This window comes from Delphinapterus leucas, chromosome 11, assembly GCF_059928025.1.
Source record: "Delphinapterus leucas isolate spDelLeu-1000000601 "Yukka" chromosome 11, BTC_Dleu_Yukka2, whole genome shotgun sequence".
In the NCBI taxonomy this organism is placed as follows: Eukaryota; Metazoa; Chordata; class Mammalia; order Artiodactyla; family Monodontidae; genus Delphinapterus; species Delphinapterus leucas.
The window spans coordinates 46,310,584-46,327,478 of NC_143139.1; the positions used below are offsets into that span (position 1 = coordinate 46,310,584).

The 16,895-nt window shown below is 39.3% G+C and overlaps 1 protein-coding gene across 8 annotated transcripts in view; it reads right to left on the reverse strand.

The window, feature by feature from the left end:
• Positions 1-1,711: 1,711 nt before the first annotated feature.
• LRIG3 (leucine rich repeats and immunoglobulin like domains 3) overlaps positions 1,712-16,895 on the reverse strand; it is a 53,447-nt gene continuing 38,263 nt past the window's right edge. For 3 of the 8 annotated variants that reach the window (XM_089920953.1, XM_089920954.1, XM_089920952.1), the window contains 6 exons: positions 15,061-15,342; positions 13,625-14,077; positions 12,693-12,851; positions 10,688-10,831; positions 10,322-10,597; positions 1,712-9,055 (listed from right to left, as the gene is read on the reverse strand). In XM_089920953.1, the coding sequence (XP_089777079.1) occupies positions 8,811-9,055; positions 10,322-10,597; positions 10,688-10,831; positions 12,693-12,851; positions 13,625-14,077; positions 15,061-15,342 (1,559 nt within the window). In that variant the 3' untranslated portion in view covers positions 1,712-8,810. The remainder of the gene's footprint in view (positions 9,056-10,321; positions 10,598-10,687; positions 10,832-12,692; positions 12,852-13,624; positions 14,078-15,060; positions 15,343-16,895) is intronic. The other 5 variants (XM_089920949.1, XM_022571666.3, XM_089920948.1 and 2 more) reach the window with 3 other exon arrangements.

Genomic DNA, 16,895 nt, shown 5'->3' on the forward strand with positions numbered 1-16,895 from the left:
TGAAAAATGCGAAAGATTACTTGAGGCTTCAAAACACATCTTAAAGAAATTTGAGAATTCAAAAACAAACAGAAAGACAGATAAGCAGTTTTCTTGAAATTAATTTTTCAGAATTGAGGACACGCATTTTCAGATTAAAAGTACATCCTTAGTGTCAGGTATGTTAAATAAAAATAAACCCACATCTAGACCCATGCCTGTGAAATTGAAAAGCATGAAAGATAAAGTGAAAAGTATTAAAAGCTACCAGAGAGAAAAGATGAATTAGCAGCAAAAAGAAAGACAATTACACTTAGAACTGATTTCAACAAATGGTACTGAAAGACAATGGAGTAATATTTTTGAAATGTTGAGGGACAACTACCATCAATTTAACAATTTACACTAAGCTAAACCATAATTCAAGAGTGAAGACAATATGAAGCTATCTTTAGACCCACAAAAGCCATGAAAATGTAGCTTTCAGCAGGTTAAAAGAATTCCCAAATAATATAGTTCATCATAAAAAAAGTGAACCAAACTTAATGAAATTAAATATGGAAACAAAAATGATTAAAGGGGTGGTAAAATGTGTTGGGCAATCTATACTTTATGCAAAAAAATTCCAGAAACGTCAGTAGCGATGGTGGGGGTAGTAGGATGTGGTGGGAACTCAGTGTGTTTGAAAAATGTATTTAAGTTATTACCTGGTTTGAGAGAAGGACAGAAAAGTTTCACCTTTTGTTAGGAAAAAAGAAGGAAGAGACAGAAAAAGAGAGAGAGAGAGAGAGAGAAATACATGCCAAAATTTTAGTGGTAACTTCCTAAAGAATAAAAAAAAGTAGAGGAAAGAAAAGTAAACAAGGAAAATTTCAGTAATGTAATAGAAGTCAGGAAGGGGAGAAATGAAGAGAGCAAAGAAAAAGGATGGGAAACAGAACAAAATAAAACGGCAGAAATAATTCCAAATACAGTAGTGATCGGAAATGATAACAGCTTGAACTCCTCTATTAAAAACTAAAGAACACCACAGTGACTGGAGTCTGTCATACAGAGTGAAGTAAGCCAGAAAGAGAAAAACAAATATCGTATATTAATGTGTATACGTGGAATCTAGAAAAATGGTACAGATGAACCTATTTGCAGGGCAGGAAAAGAGACATAGACGTAGAGAACGGACATGTGGACACAGGGGTGGAAGGGGAGGGTGGGATGAATTGGGAGATCAGGATTGACATATATACACTACCATGTATAAAACAGATAGCTAGTGGGAACCTGCTGTATTGCACAGGAAGCTCAGCTCGGTGCTCTGTGATGACCTAGATGGCTGGGGTAGGGGGTGGGTGGGAGGGAGGTCCAAGAGGGAGGGGATATAGGTATACATAGAGCTGATTCACTTCATTGTACAGCAGAAACTGACACAACATTGTAAAGCAATTATACTCCAATAAAAAAAAAACAAAGAGAACAACAACAAAAAACTAAAGAACACCATGTAGGGAAAAATTTCAGGTACATGTTCAGTAGTGTTAAGTGTATTCACATTGCTGTGAAACGGATCTCCAGAATTTTTCCATCTTGTAAATCTGAAACTCTACACCTATTAAACAACGACTCCCATTGTCCCCCTCCCCCCGCCCATGGTAACCACTATTCTACTTACTGCTTCTATGAACTTGATTACTTTAGGTACCTCAAATAAGTAAAATTGTACTTTAAAAATTGCACAGAAAGATTGAAAATGACAGTATTGGAGAAGATTACACCAAGCAAATAAAAAATTAAGTTGGTATAGAATAAATAGATGGACGTTAGGCACTCCAATCAGGTTAAGCCCTGAGCAGCATTGCTTTTGAAGGAGTGGGTCATGGAAGAAGCTTCAATGAAGGAGAACAAGAAAAAAATGATCGGCAAAACACCAGCAGAACTAGAAGAATGTAGAGATTCAGAAAGGAAGGAGCCTGCAACAATGTATTTAGTCCAGTCAATAAGGAATATTGATGAGCTCTTTTGGTGATCTTGGCAAAAGCAAATTCAGTTAAATTCGAGCAAATTCCTAACTCCCAAGTTGAAGAGGAATTATGCTTTTGAGAAGTTTGAGGAAAAATAAGAGAGAGGATTACCTAGAGGTGAGGTTAAGGAAAGATGAATATTGCTTTATAGGACTCATATAACCATAGGTTGAGGACAAAGAGATTAAGATGGAGGGGTGGCAACTTCTCTTTTCAGTTACATCTCATTAGTTCCCCCCGACATAAATCACATTCTCTTTAACCCAAGGCCACTCACTGGTCCCTGAATAGCCTTATACCTTCACCTCTCTTTGATATTGGTTACAGTTTCCAGAGCCTGGAATTCCATTCCCTTTTTTGCCACTTCTTTGGACTCAGCTCAAATATGCCCTCCTCTGGAAAATCTCTGACCTCTCCTAGGAGAAACAAACCCTCTTTCTATTGTATCCACTGAGTTAGTAAAAACAGTCTTTTCTTCTATAACAAGGTTAAATATGTTATTTATATATGGAATATAGTTACAATGAGTTTTTAAACATCCTATCTACTAATTTTATTATCTGTGTCATTTCTAGATATGTTTCTAGCCATGGATTTTCCTCCTTTATTACGAGTCAGGTTTTCCTGCTTCTTTCCATGCCTGGTGGTGTTTTATTGTATATCAAATGGTGTGAATATGACCATGCTGAGTGCTGGATATTTCTGAATTCCTATAAATATTCTTGAGCTTTGTTCTGAAAGACAGCTAAGTTACTTGAAAACAGGTTGATCCTTTCAAGGCTTGTTTTTGAAGCTTTTTTAGGTCGAACAGGAGCAGTCTTCAGACCAGGCTTAATTTTGCCCCACGGCTGAGGCAATGTCCTTAGTACTCTCCCTGTTGCCCATTTGAACCATGAGGTTTTCCACTTTGGTTGGTGGGCCCCTCTGGGAGCGTCGAGAATTGTTCATTCTAATTCTTCTACAGGTTCCTCTTTCCCTGGTCTTTGATAGTTGCCTTACATGCAGGTTCTGATTGGTACTCAGCCAAAGACTTGAGGGGGACCCTCTGCAGATCTCTGGGATTCTCTATCTGTGCAGTTCTCTCTTTTGTAGTGCCCTAGTGGCCTTGGCCTTCCCAGACTCCCAGCTCTGCCCGCTTGACTCAGATGGCTGGCTCCATTTTCCTCCTGTGCTAACGCCTAGTACATGGGTCTCACTTGGTATCGTAGGGCTCACCTCATTTGTTTTTCCCTTTTCTTAGGTATCACACTGCCCTGTGATGCCTAATGCATAATGCCTGAAAACTATTGCTTCAATTATAATTATGGTTCAATGAGGAAAATAAGGGGAGGAGGTCTAGGGGCTAGTCATTTTCAGATTTAAAAATATAAATGTCAATAATAAAGTTTTTATGTTATAAATGTATAACTATAAATTTTAAATATTATGGAGAAAATTCTAACTTTTGATCACAAGGAGCTTTTGCACAGATTGAATGGCTTTTCTTTTCCTACACTGCTTTTATTATTATTAGTGTAGTTTCTTAGATATTAGCATCCATGTAACATATGTGAATTATAAGGCCACTCAAAAGAACTATGCTGCGTGGACAACAGCACTTTTTATTTTTATTGTTTTTTTGAGTAGTGATCAGCTGTGTCATAAGAAAGGCAAATCACATCCACTAATTAATTGATCATATTAATATCTTTTATTATGACACACCTAGCCACCTGTTTACCTTTAGTAGACCTTTAATAGACTGAATGTGAGTTGATTTTCCTGATGAGTGATAGACCAAAACATCTGGTGATTTTTTTAAAAAAAATCCACTGATCTTTTAACTTTATTTCTTCCTAGAAAATGTCCTATTGACATACAAGTTAACTGTTCTTAGTATTTCTTGTACAATGACATCACAGCTGGCTCTGTAATTAACAGCTTCCCTGTGGTTTTTCTCACGATGGTTCATAGAAAGTCCTAAGGGAAGAAGTTGCTGTGCTTGGGGTAAAAGGAAAGGCTTGGTTTTGAAACAGGAGCTGGATTCTGCCAGATAAGAGAAAAAACATTTCAGGGTAGTAATTCTGTCATCTGTCTAGGAGCTTTTTGGGGGAAGAATATTTGTTTTAATGGTATTACAGCTCAAGCATCTAAGACAGCGCCTAGCGTAGTAGTCACTCAAAAAATGTTGAACCAAAGATAAAATATGCACAGGGACAACTGACAGTGTTGTTACCAAATTCCAACTCTGAGCTGCATATATGTCAAAATAAAGCCACAGAGGGGCATAGGGGCTGGTCACAGGTACTGTGTGTACAAATGTTGGGAGTTGGGGGGTGGGGAGGGGACATGGCTTGAAGGGTGGGCTGGGATCAGTGTGTAAAAGGTCTTATACACTGTAACTAGGATTGAAAGTTTAGCCATCGGAGGTTTTAAACAGAAAAGTGACCCATTTAGATCTATTTTAGAAACATAATTCTGGTAACAGTGAAACAGAGAGAGAGAGACAAGGGACAAGAAGACACCACGGCAAGAGACAGATAAGGGTCTGAAGTTGGCTATGGCAATGGGATAAGGGGGAAGATATAAACAGCTTTGAGGAAATTCAGGTGCAAAACAACAGGAATGGTGATGACTGATGATGAAACAAAAAAGGGAGTGCCAGATCTGGAATCGTTTTGGGTCGCAGGTGGAAAAACCAGGTAATCAGCTTGTTCTAGGACATGCTGAGTGAGCGCACGTAACACATCGAGGTAGTTCAGTTAGAATCAGACAAAATCGGTGGCAGTGACAGGCTCCCTACTAACCCATAGCATTTAACACACTGTACGATAAGAATTTATTTATGAACCCGTTTCCTGTCCCACTGGTAATTGGGACAAGTATCATTTTAATCATTTCACATCACCTATGCAAAATACATAAAAGAGTTTGACAACTGACGGTGTGTTGTTACCAAATTCCAACTCTGAGCTGTAGATACGTCAAAATAAAGCCATATGCGGGGGGCTGGGGGGGAGAAATTAGGCATTTAGGATTAACGTATACACAACTATTATATATAAAATAGATAACAAGGACCTACTGTATAGCACAGGGAACTATACTCAACAGTTTGTAATAACCTATATGGGAAAAGAATCTGAAAAAGAATATATATATGTGTACATAAATACATATATGTATAACCGAATCACTTTGCTGTACACCTGAAACTAACACAACATTGTAAATCAACTATACTTCAATTAAAAAAAATTTTTTTAAAAGAGATAGCTCTAGATGATACGTTAAAAAGTGTGGATGTATATCTGTTATATGTAGTTTTACTCTGTACTATTATTTTTCTCCCACTCTGTAATGAGTGGGGGAAAAGAGCCATATGCAGAGATACCACAATAACCACCAAAACAGTGACAGTACTGTCAATGTATTGCCAAACAATGAAGGCACTAGGTGTTATATTCAAACGTGATTTAAGAAAAAAGTTAAACTTGTTCTTTAAAGGCCAAATCAACCACAAAACCCAATAAAGACAGGAGAAAAAAATAGTTGTAGAAGAAATCCAAGAATGAAATTGTAACAGTCGTGAATTGCTTTGCCTTATGTATTCTTAAAAATTCTTTAATTAAAAAAATAATTCTAATAAAAAGCTACAGGTGAATAGTAGATATAATTTCTGTGTTCATAGGTATCAATCATTGTATGGGAGGATATGGAATTCAGGATATAGAATTCAGATCCTTGATACTAAATAGAATACAAATGGGAAAAGAACTTGAAATTTTTGCAATGGTAAGAATGTATTCGATAAACTGTATACCTTTCAATCTATAATAGGCTGTTATGTATGTTTTAGTTTGATTGTATGCCTCAGGTAAAATCGAACATCTTTATTAAAAGACACCCTACCAGTATCACATTTCTCAAAACAAAACAAAAACCAAAAACCAAATGGCCCCAAATATTGGGATAATTCAGTATAAATATTGTGGGCAAATCCTCTTCTCTTTTAAAAGAAAATACCTACTAAAGTACCTCTGAGCCATTTTAGGTCAAATCTGCAACCTCTCGAGACTGTTCAGTACTCTCTATACGTTAGTTTAAGAAATGCCCCACAGAAATGATAAGTTCCGGTAATGGGATATTTCTGGAATATTGAAGCTATTCAATTCATGAAGAAACCGTACCCCTCTCTGAAGACTTTAATTTGGCAGGACATTGTGTTATTCAATGTGTTAAAAGAATGCTGTCTTAAAAAATAGTGAGTTCTAAATTATCCCATTACACAATTCCAATCACTGCAGATTCCAAGAGCAGGAGAGACAGAGCAGGCATTTTGCAATGACATTTAGTTCTCATTCTCTTTGAAAAATACCAGGGTAGCACATCTATTGTAATATTGGTTGTAAAGTACTCCCTATCACATTAAATCAAGAGGACTAAAACTCCTCAAGTGTGTACAAATACCAAATCATCCCTTCTTTTTTCTATCAAGTTTTTAAAATGGTAACTACCATTGGCTTTATTCTGAGAAATAACTTTTGGTTTCTTTCTTTTTTTGGTTTTCTTTCTTTCTTGGTTATTTTCTAACTGAAAATAAATGGTGATGTTTCACAGAAATTTAATTTTTATAAAACACTGCCTACCACAATTAAGGAATATTTATTCCCCAATATCTTAAAAAAACAGATAAGATTATACACAATAACTATCCCATCATTTAGTGTCAATAGTGGAATTGAGAGAAAATATACAAAAGTTGTGTGAACATCTATTAAGATACACTGTAAAAGAAGTCTTGTACCACAAAGCACAGAAAGATCAAACTGAAAATTGTAAGCATTCTTTCTCATAAATAAGTCAAGTGATTTGACATTTATCTACATTTTTAATTAAGTCTATGTTATTTTAGGATATCTTAACCTACTAGATTCACTTTGTTAATTCAATATGGAGTCTCAAAATTATATTCTTTTCCTGCAAATTCTTTTCCTGCAAAACTCCCACTGTTTCTCCAGACAGCTAAGATTATATGTCATCCATAAGTTTCAGCACACAAGAAAAGTAAAAGAAAAATCATGTTAATGTAGAGTGAATCTAACTTTTGAATTTCAGGTGTTAATGATTTAAACCTTTGCGCTTAAGTCCGGAAAAATTAAATCCTTTAAAAGAAGTTCATAATCCTTGCGTAGACCCCTTATCGATGCCTGGATCACATCTGGCAATAATGAAGACAAATTAACACGATTTGGAAGATCTAGCAATATGATAAAGCCAAACCATACAAAATCACTTCTCTGCTCTTAGTCACTGGTGGTCCCAGGAAGGATCAACTTCCTGTCTTGGACTCTGGTGTCTAAATTAAAGGAGGAAAATCTTACTGCAATCTGGGTTCCAGGCTTCTGGCTCACAAACAACAAAGCTCTAAACTCACTAAATAGGAAAACTTTACCCCCAACAAACCCTCTGAGAAGAATCTGCTTTTCTAATACATGGTTTTAATTTAGTTCAAAGAACTGACAATCACATAAATTCACACCTTCAACAGGTTAGTAGATTTTAAAGTTTAATGTACTATATTAACTTCTTCAGTGCTAATAAGGGAAAAAAAATTTTCACCGTCTGAATTATTAAACTTAATGTCTGTTTCATTCAATTACTTCAAACTATGTCACTTAATTTTGGAAATGACTATATTCTTTTTTGTATGTGTATATAGGCCAGTCACGTAATGATATTTTCACCTAAGTACTGCTTAAAACAAGTATTTTAAATAACTGTATATGTTTAAGTAACAGATTTGATACTCAGTTTTTAACAAGTAGAGTTGTGGTGACCAAATTAGGAAAATATTTTAATTCTTCAAGAATGTTGCAGAATAGCTTAAGCGTACCTTTTCTGTAAGAACTGCTCATTCAGGAGAAAGCCAAGCACAGCAAAGAATTCCACCAGCATCCCATTATAACCTGGAACAGAGGATGAACACCACATCTGCTCTAGACATTTTAACTATAGAAATGCGAAATAAACCACTCTTGTTAGAATCAAAGTGATGGTGGATGTGAAACTATTTGGAAAAGCACAAAGCATTAGACGACACAAAGCATTATTATAATTAAGGAAACGTGGCGTGAGCAGTGATTACAGCAATGGTGGTTGTACTACAGTACACTGGACTACAACACATCTTTTCGTTTGTAGAGTAAGAAATAAATTAATGTACCTCAGATCTCTGGAGCTCCCTGGTTTCAGTCTATATTACAACCACCCTGGGAGGTACGAAGAAAATGACGTGCTCATATTTTAACGTGCTGAATGCAATTTGCACCAACGTGAGACGTGATAACATGAAATCATTAAGCCTACAATGTGTTGAAAATAATAAAGATTGTTATCGTATAGATGGGGCTTGGGATCAAAATGACACATTTATTAAATGTAATGTGCAAAATAAAATGAAGCGACCTCCATTCAAAAAACGTACAAGACAGTTATTGTTTAAAATGCTTTAGTACTCATTTTCAATAAAAAGGAATCTGGCATTATAAAAATACATAAAATAGTCATGGATTTATACCATTAATTTACATAAGATATTTTCTGCATAAAGCAAAGTTATAAAATAGTAAAATAGTTTTAAAAGGTATTCTTATATGAAAGTTACTCCCAGTATAAAATTTTTATAACTTTTTGTAATTTTGGTCCATCGGTATAAATAAGACATTTTATCCTTTTAAAATTCATAGCTCCACTTAAAAACATAGGATTCTCTCTCTTTTAAATAAAAGTCCACTTGAGGTAGTATGTTAGAACTCTTCCTTGGTCCCATTCAGTCTATGTGTCCAAGTCATAAGACTGAAAATTTGAAGTCCTGTGGTTTTCTAAGGTCTGTTTATAGGTACATGCGTGATTTTCTTGCTGAAAATCTGTCCTTTCTTTCCCATCTTCCTCTGACTCACAGTCCAAGTTCGGGGAAGAACGAGCTTTCAAGTGAAAGGTTCTTGGCTGACAATCTGATGACTGTCCAGAGCTTGAAAAGGCATCCAGGTGAGGTCTTCTCAGAGGCTTTCCAAACGTTCCTGAAAGAAAGAATCCCCTTGAGCAAATGGGGCCTTTTGGAGCAATCAACAAAATGCATTTCAAATGAAGGAGCATCTTCCCCCATGAATGTGAATACCCCACGGACGTTCTACAAGTCCACATTATGGGACTCAGGTGTATGGTTGTATATCTGTGCTATGGAGAAAGACCTTACAGAATGGAGCTGAGGGCACGTGTGCCCCTCTTATACACACATCCACTGAATACAAGCAGCCCTTCTTTACCACGTCTCAGGACTTACAGTAACATTCAACACTGAGCAATGAAGTTCCCCAACAGAAGTTCTCCCGAGTCCTAGCTGTATTAATTGAGAGCCCCCAATTCTCCACAAAGCGCATTTGGATAGTAACGTACAAGTCAACTGTTCCTGAGTATAGCACATTTCTCTCAAAACAACCCGTATGTCTTGCCCTTTCTTCCTCAGTAGCAAATTATTATTCCATTGACTCAAATGATTGCCTCAGTCATGTAAAAGATATTATTTTCATTTTTTCAAAAAGGAGTATGAATAATTATACCATGACAAAACATGAAATTTCTTAAAAGCTGGGTAAAATATTTTAAAATTCTATTTAAAAAAAAAAAAAAGTTGTGGTTAATTTTTCCATCTTTCCATGCAGTGAAAAGATGATCTCAGTTCTTCCATCTCATCGTCCCCCTGCACTAGACTAAAAAATCCACAAATGAACCTCAGTGCCTGCCAGTGTCCACCAGCACTACCGAGGGCTTTAGGGCTCTTGACAGCCTCCTTCGCGGGAGGTAGTCCAGCTTGGCTGATGAGCTGCTGTTGCCAGGTAGGACGCCGTCTGCCCTTTGACTGTGAGTTCAGTTATAAGCCACCAGACATCCCAAACCACAGTCATGCTGTGCACACAGCTCCACCCCAAAGGCTGCTGTAGCCCAAAACCACTTTTTCCACATGACTGACAAACTGCACTAACTCACTTCCAAAACTCTTGTCTTCTAGACGATGCCACACACAGAGTTGCCCAGAAAGTTCCTAAGGCCTAGCGCTGGATTAAATACATAATCAAGTAAAATCCCCACATCTGCCTTTGCTTTTAGAAACAAAGATACTAACTAATACAATGTCACGACAGCATCATTAAAAAGAAAAACAAACAAAAAAACAACACCAGAAACTATTTTTCACCAGTCTGGCATTCAAAGCTCTCATAGCTCTCCTGCATGCAACTTGGAATGTGGGTCCTGAGTCAAGGTGTCTAATAATTTAATAAACTTACCCATGAAAGATTTACTCAAAGTAACCGATGCTGGCTCTGGACTTGGACTAAAATCTGCCGAAGACTTGTTCAGACATAAGTTGTTCATTCCAGGTCCTTCGTGTTGAGAGTAAGAAGAGCTGAGTAACTTCCTCACATGGGAAGGCCATCCTGTATCACTGACACTCTGCTCGCAGGATTCTTCTGAAGGATGAGGACACGGGTAGCCCTCCTTCTTCTTTATGTAACTGGGCTCAAAGTGTTCCATTAAAGCTGTTCTTGGGTCAGGACCACAACCTTTTAAATTTGGGGACAATATCCGGAGACAGAGTTAATGCTTCTGGAGGTCTCTCCAGGAAACGGAACTCAGATAAGAAAACCACATACCTGTATGATAGGCTTCAAAAGGATCTGAGCCATACACGCTCCCCTTCAAATACACAGGGCCTGAGGGTCCCAAAAAGGGACAAAGGAACGGGTCTGTGGCAGCTTCCACGTCGGCTTCACTGCTGTTGTCAATGTGGCATGTCCCTTTAAAAACCACATCTTAGTCACTGAATCAATTTTGTTCAAGTACCATTCAACAGTCTCTCTCCACTTCTGACAGTTTCCATATTTATAGATGAAAGGTTTAGATAGACTATTATACAAAGGAAACACTGTAGAAATTTATGGTAGAGTTTTTTCAAAATTTATTGATGCCTACGGATTAGTAACTGCGTAAATGTGTGATATCTTACTAAAGGAGGACTTGATTAACCATTGAACTGGAGCTAACCTCGTTGCTGGCCCCACCTAGTTTCCAAGAGACACTGATCTGTGTATGGACCCTGCAGCTGAAGCAGCCATGGTCTGAACCACATGATGCCGCCAGCACTGCCTGCTTCCTCCAGAAAGTCACTGATGACCAGGATAAGGCACTGGCATTTAACCAATGACCTCTTAATGGCCAGCTCAAAGGTGAGCCCGGCCAAACAAACAAACAAAAACGTATCCATGAGTATCTGAGCTAAATGACCCAGAAATGATATGCTGGTTAGTAGCGGACACAGCAGCTGAAGGACAAGAGACATCATGAGGGTGAGAGATGCCACGATGGACCATGTACCTGGGCAGCAAGAACTGGGCAGTCAGAGGGTGGGTGGTGGCCTCAGCGAGAAGCAAGTGTGCAGAATGTGACTCAGTAATGCCAGTGGCCTCTAGGGCTGCTCTGAGGGGGGACCAATCTCCAGCCCCAGCATCCAGGCGACATGGCCCTACTATGCTCCAGTTCTGTTCCTTTAGACTTTTGTAAGCATCTTTTCAGTAAACCCTGCTCCAGCTGAATGAGCTTGGGCCTCTGCTCTTTGCAGCCAAATAAGTCTAACAGGGACTACAGCTTTTTTTTTTTTTTTTTTTTTTTTGCGGTACGCGGGCCTCTCACTGTTGTGGCCTCTCCCGTTGCGGAGCACAGGCTCCGGACGCGCAGGCTCAGCGGCCATGGCTCACGGGCCCAGCCGCTCCACGGCATGTGGGATCTTCCTGGGCCGGGGCACGAACCCGTGTCCCCTGCATCGGCAGGCGGACTCTCAACCACTGCGCCAACCAGGGAAGCCCGGGACTACAGTTTTTTTGCTCAAATCTTCTATCTCTATACCCTCTATCACTGCCTTGCCAAGCACTTTGCAATTATTTGTGGAATTTTTTGTCTCACCACTAACTAAACTGTGAAACTGGAAACAAATATTCTTCCCTCCCAACTACGCAGTCCATCACAGAGCAGATATTCACTCAACGCTTGTGGGAAAAGGTGGTGATGTTTGAGAACAATGTCACTAACTGCTAGTTACTGAGCCCTTAATACGTGTCATTTTCTGTTATCATTGTATTTAATGTTCACAACAACTTAACAGGGAAGGATTATAGCTGCCCAAGGTTATGCAGGGAATGTCAGAAGTGGGTCTTGAACCAAGCTGATGCCCTTGTATTACGCTGACTCCTTATTATTCTTTAAACAATACAGTTCTTAAAGTGAGAGTCAGTATCAGATGTCTCTAACAGAATGATTTTAAATCCTTTGACTTTTTAAGACCACACATGAAACCAGTTAATGTCATGTAAGTAAGAAGAACACCCAGGGCCAAAGAACATTTACAACGTAAAGGAAGTATTACATCGCCTGGTGGAATTAAATTTTATTTAACCTACTTGTCTTCTGTTATTGCTAGAAACAAAGATTTGTCTAGTATTTAAGAGAAGGGCATAACTATTTAATTTCAGCTTTGCTAGTGATTTTGGGCCAGGGCCCTCCATATATGGGGGTATCAATTTCTTGTGAAAATTAATATTATATTTGAATTTCCATTGGGTTATTTCAAAACAACTACAGCCCACGTTCATTTTAAGCACGTACCATTACTGCCGTGTTGTGGTAAGAAAAATCCGCCTCCTGAAGAAGTGACGAACTGGTGGTGGCTTCCACTTTCTGAGGAGACGTACCCATCCTGTCTGTCAGCTAATGTTCCCTGAGATGACAAATAACTCGGGGTGTCAGCCGGCAAGTTGGTCTCATCTGGAATCAAACAACAGCATTCCATTAACCGAGAATGATCGTAAATGCCACACGGGCTTCCCTGATGAACGGTACGTTCTGTTTGGTTTTCAGTTCAAATCAAATCAGTCGACTCTTGCAAAACCTTGATGTAAAAGGCAAACCAGGGCTCTGCTGCTCTGGGGCGCCTGAGCTGACTTTCTACTTTGTGGCCTGTGGGATATTCCTCCCAAATGTCAAAAACAACAAATGCTGACAAAGGTAAAGGTAATTTTCATGGGAGCGTATCTAAGGTTTTGAATTAAACTTGATTTCTGCCATATTCCCAACTTAATATTATTCACTGATGTAGGAGTTTTGCACATACAAGTCAAAGCCCCTCTCCCACCAATAACTAGAATCTTCCCTAGATGCCTGTACACACACACACGCACGCATGACAAAACGAAAAACGACGGCAGGGTGTGAGCCTCATGACTGAAGGGCTCTTCCTGGTCCTCCATCACCAGCTTGTGACAGGGTCAGACTGGTTTACGCTGTGATTTGGATCGTCTCTCATAGCCAACAGGATATTCTGATGAGGTTTTGACAGAAAGCACTCATCTTTAACCATCAGCTTTATTCTGGGCCAGGGTGTTATTTTTAGCTAACCGTAGTTCTGCAGCTTTGAAACAAATGAGTCACCCTTGTGACACGGCCTGAGACTGTGAGACACACACTCAGAAGGAAATCACGGCGGGACCATAAGCACACACACGACTCCTGCACCCTGTGCCAGGCTTCTGCTGACACACCTGTGTTGGTGATGCTGCAATCTTCGTTCCTCCGCCGTGTGTGGTATATGATGACCACCCACACGAGCGACGTGCCCACCACACAGCAAACCACCGCGATGATCACGATGCCCACGGTGGCCCATCCATCATCGTCCAGTGATGAGGCGGTCATCTGAGGGGAGTCGCAGGTGGGGGTGGGGATCACGCTGAGGCGCACGTGGCCTCTCTCGGTGCCCAGGGTATTAGACATTTCACATGTGTACTTCCCGGCGTCCCTGACATCAGAGTCCACAATGATTAGCAGCTGGTTGCCTGCTGCAAAAAAGTGCCTTTCAGTGACCACCAAAGGGCTGTCATCCTTGGTCCAGTTCAATCTGGGAGGAGGGCTCCCTCCCGCGATGCACTGCAGGACGGCCGTTTCCCCCTTGGTTACAGTTCGATCTAACAGGGGCCGCAAAAATGATGGCGTCTCTGAAATGACAAGTTACGTTTTTAATCTCCGACATGAAATTAGGGTTCACACAGCGTAAGACCTCGCGCTTAATTTTATTCAAGTGGGAGCTGAAAACTGTATTCTCCCACAACCTCAGGTCCATGCTTCTTTAAGACCCTACACATGTATACAGCATCTGGGATTTCATTTTATCATTTGGCTGTCATTTACTTACAACATTAGTTAAGGATAATATTTACTATTTCCTTTCTCTCAGTCTGTCTTTCTTGGCAAGGCTGGGGAATGGTGGAAGTGGGGCAAAGCAAAACATTTTAGACATTTTTTAGAATTAGAAAATGTATAAAAATAATTTCAAGCACAACTGTGTGTTGATGGATGAAAAAAATCAGAATGTTTACATTTTTAAAGGGAAACTTCCTAGTGCTAGATGTCCCAGCCTATATTAAAATTCTGAAAATAATTTACTTTTATTATTTGGTGTTCATAGGTTACTCTGATTTACTCTTTCAAAGATACACAAATGATTGACATGCTCACATTTTTAAAAAGCACCTGTTTAAGTAAATGATAAAAGATGAACTCAGATTTCCACAGTGGCTATGGGAGGCCGAGAAAAAAGTTAGGGCCCTTTCAATCTATTTATACACTTATTTTCTTATATTCTTTATATTGTTAAGACTTCTGGTAGAGATTGCATGACGGAAAGAGCAGAGAAAGGTGACTCCTGCAAAAGGGAAAGCATCAAAGCATTTACTTTTCCCCCTCCTCACATGGGAGGGAGCAGATTCATTTCACTGGCCACAGGCCTGAAGATGTAATACACTCGCGACTTCAAAGCTTCTGAGAAGCCATTGTCCCCTCCAGGAAAGGGCAGTGCCCTATGGATCATCTCTCACCCTCTCAACTTCGGACACAACTTCTCACAGCTTCTTAGGGCCTTTGGGTGAGCTGGTATATTTAAGACTAACGTATATCACAAAATCTGAAAATATCCACTTACCGAGGACAGTCAGAGTTGCATTTGCAGAAATGCTTCCTGCACTGTTTTGAGCGGTGCAGCTATACACCCCGATGTCCTCTATCTTCACGTCCACGATAAAGAACACGTCATCCTCGGGCATTACATGCATGCGTCTCTCCCTCGCGGCCGGGAAGTCTGTGCCCCCGTCCTTCTGCCAGGCTATCTGTGGGGCCGGGTGTCCCAGGGCAGCGCACTCCAAGCGTGCCATGGCCCCGGCGCGGATGGTGAGGTCCATGGGGGTCTTGGTGAACGAAGGAAGCACTGAAATCAGAGACACAACATGGGCAATTAGCATTCTGGAGTTTGAGAGGTTCATTTTCATTCCCTTTTTTTTTTTTTGATACTTATGAATGTCCCTGACATAGTAAGGCAGGGGTTATTTCCAACTGCAAGATGAGATGGAGTGATTAAGGTACTCCCTCAAGGTTACACAGGTACAGAAATGATGGAGTCAGGATGAAACAGGTCACCTGAGCTTCAGACTGATGGTCTTTCTGCTATTTTCCAGTCGCTTTTTAGTTTCCTCAATAATTACCCGTGAGGCTTTAGGCAAATGAGTTTATCTCTTTGTTACCCTGACCACACCATCTTTTTTTTTTTTTTTTTAAGTCCCTCCTGGCTCTAACATTCTATGACTTTAGACATGTGTTTTGTCCCACAATTTTTTGTTCGATCTGTCAGGCCTCAGCAACCATTTATTGAATGAATGCATTAATGAATCATATTTTCTACCATGAAAGATACAAACAATTAAATGCTAAACTGTACAACTGTCTACCTGCCACACAAAGCACAGGATGAGACACTTTTATGAACAGCAGCTAACGCTTACTGCATTTACTGAGCACTTACTCTATTCCAGGCATTCTGCTAAGTTCTTTACACAAATTATTTTATTTAACAATTATCAAACCTCTGTAAGGTAGGTACTATTACTCCTAACTGAAAGATGTGGAAAAGGAGGCACAGAGAGGTTAGGTAACTTGCTGAGAGTTCCACAGCTCTAAGCAGGAGTGGCAGGGTTCAAACCCAGGTCTCTGAGCTAAGGGTGGTGTGCTCTCTATTGGTGGGAATGTAAATTGGTGCAGGCACTATGGAAAACAGTATGGAGGTTTCCTAAAAAACTAAAAATAGAGCTACCATATGACCCGGCAATTCCACTCCTGGGCATATATCTGGAAAAGATGAAAACTCTAATTCAAAAAGATATATGCACCCCCATGTTCATAGCAGCACTATTTACAATAGCCAGGACATGGAAGCAACCTAAGTGCCCATCAACAGACTGGTTTAAGAAGATGTGGTACATATATACAATGGAATATTTACTCTGCCATAGAAAAGAATGAAATATTACCATTTGCAGCAACATGGGTGGACCTAGAGAATTTCATACTAAGTGAAGTCAGACAGAGAAAGACAAATATTATCACTTATATCTGGAATCTAAAAAATAAACTAATATATATATAAAAAACAAACAGACTCAGACACAGAAAACAAACTTACGGTTACCAAAGGGGTAAAGGGAGAGGGGGAGAGATAAACTAGGAGTACGGGATTAACAGATACAAACTACTTTACATAAAATAGATAAGCAACAAGAATTCACTGTATAACACAGGGAACTATATTCAATATCTTATAATGACCTATAATGGAAAATTATCTGAAAAAAATACATATAACTGAATCATTTTGCTGTACAACTGAAACTTAACACAGTATTGTAAGTCAACTATACTTCATTTTTTTAAAAAAAGGTGATATCCTTTAACTCTATACTTCATGGCCTCCCACATCAGACCAGTACA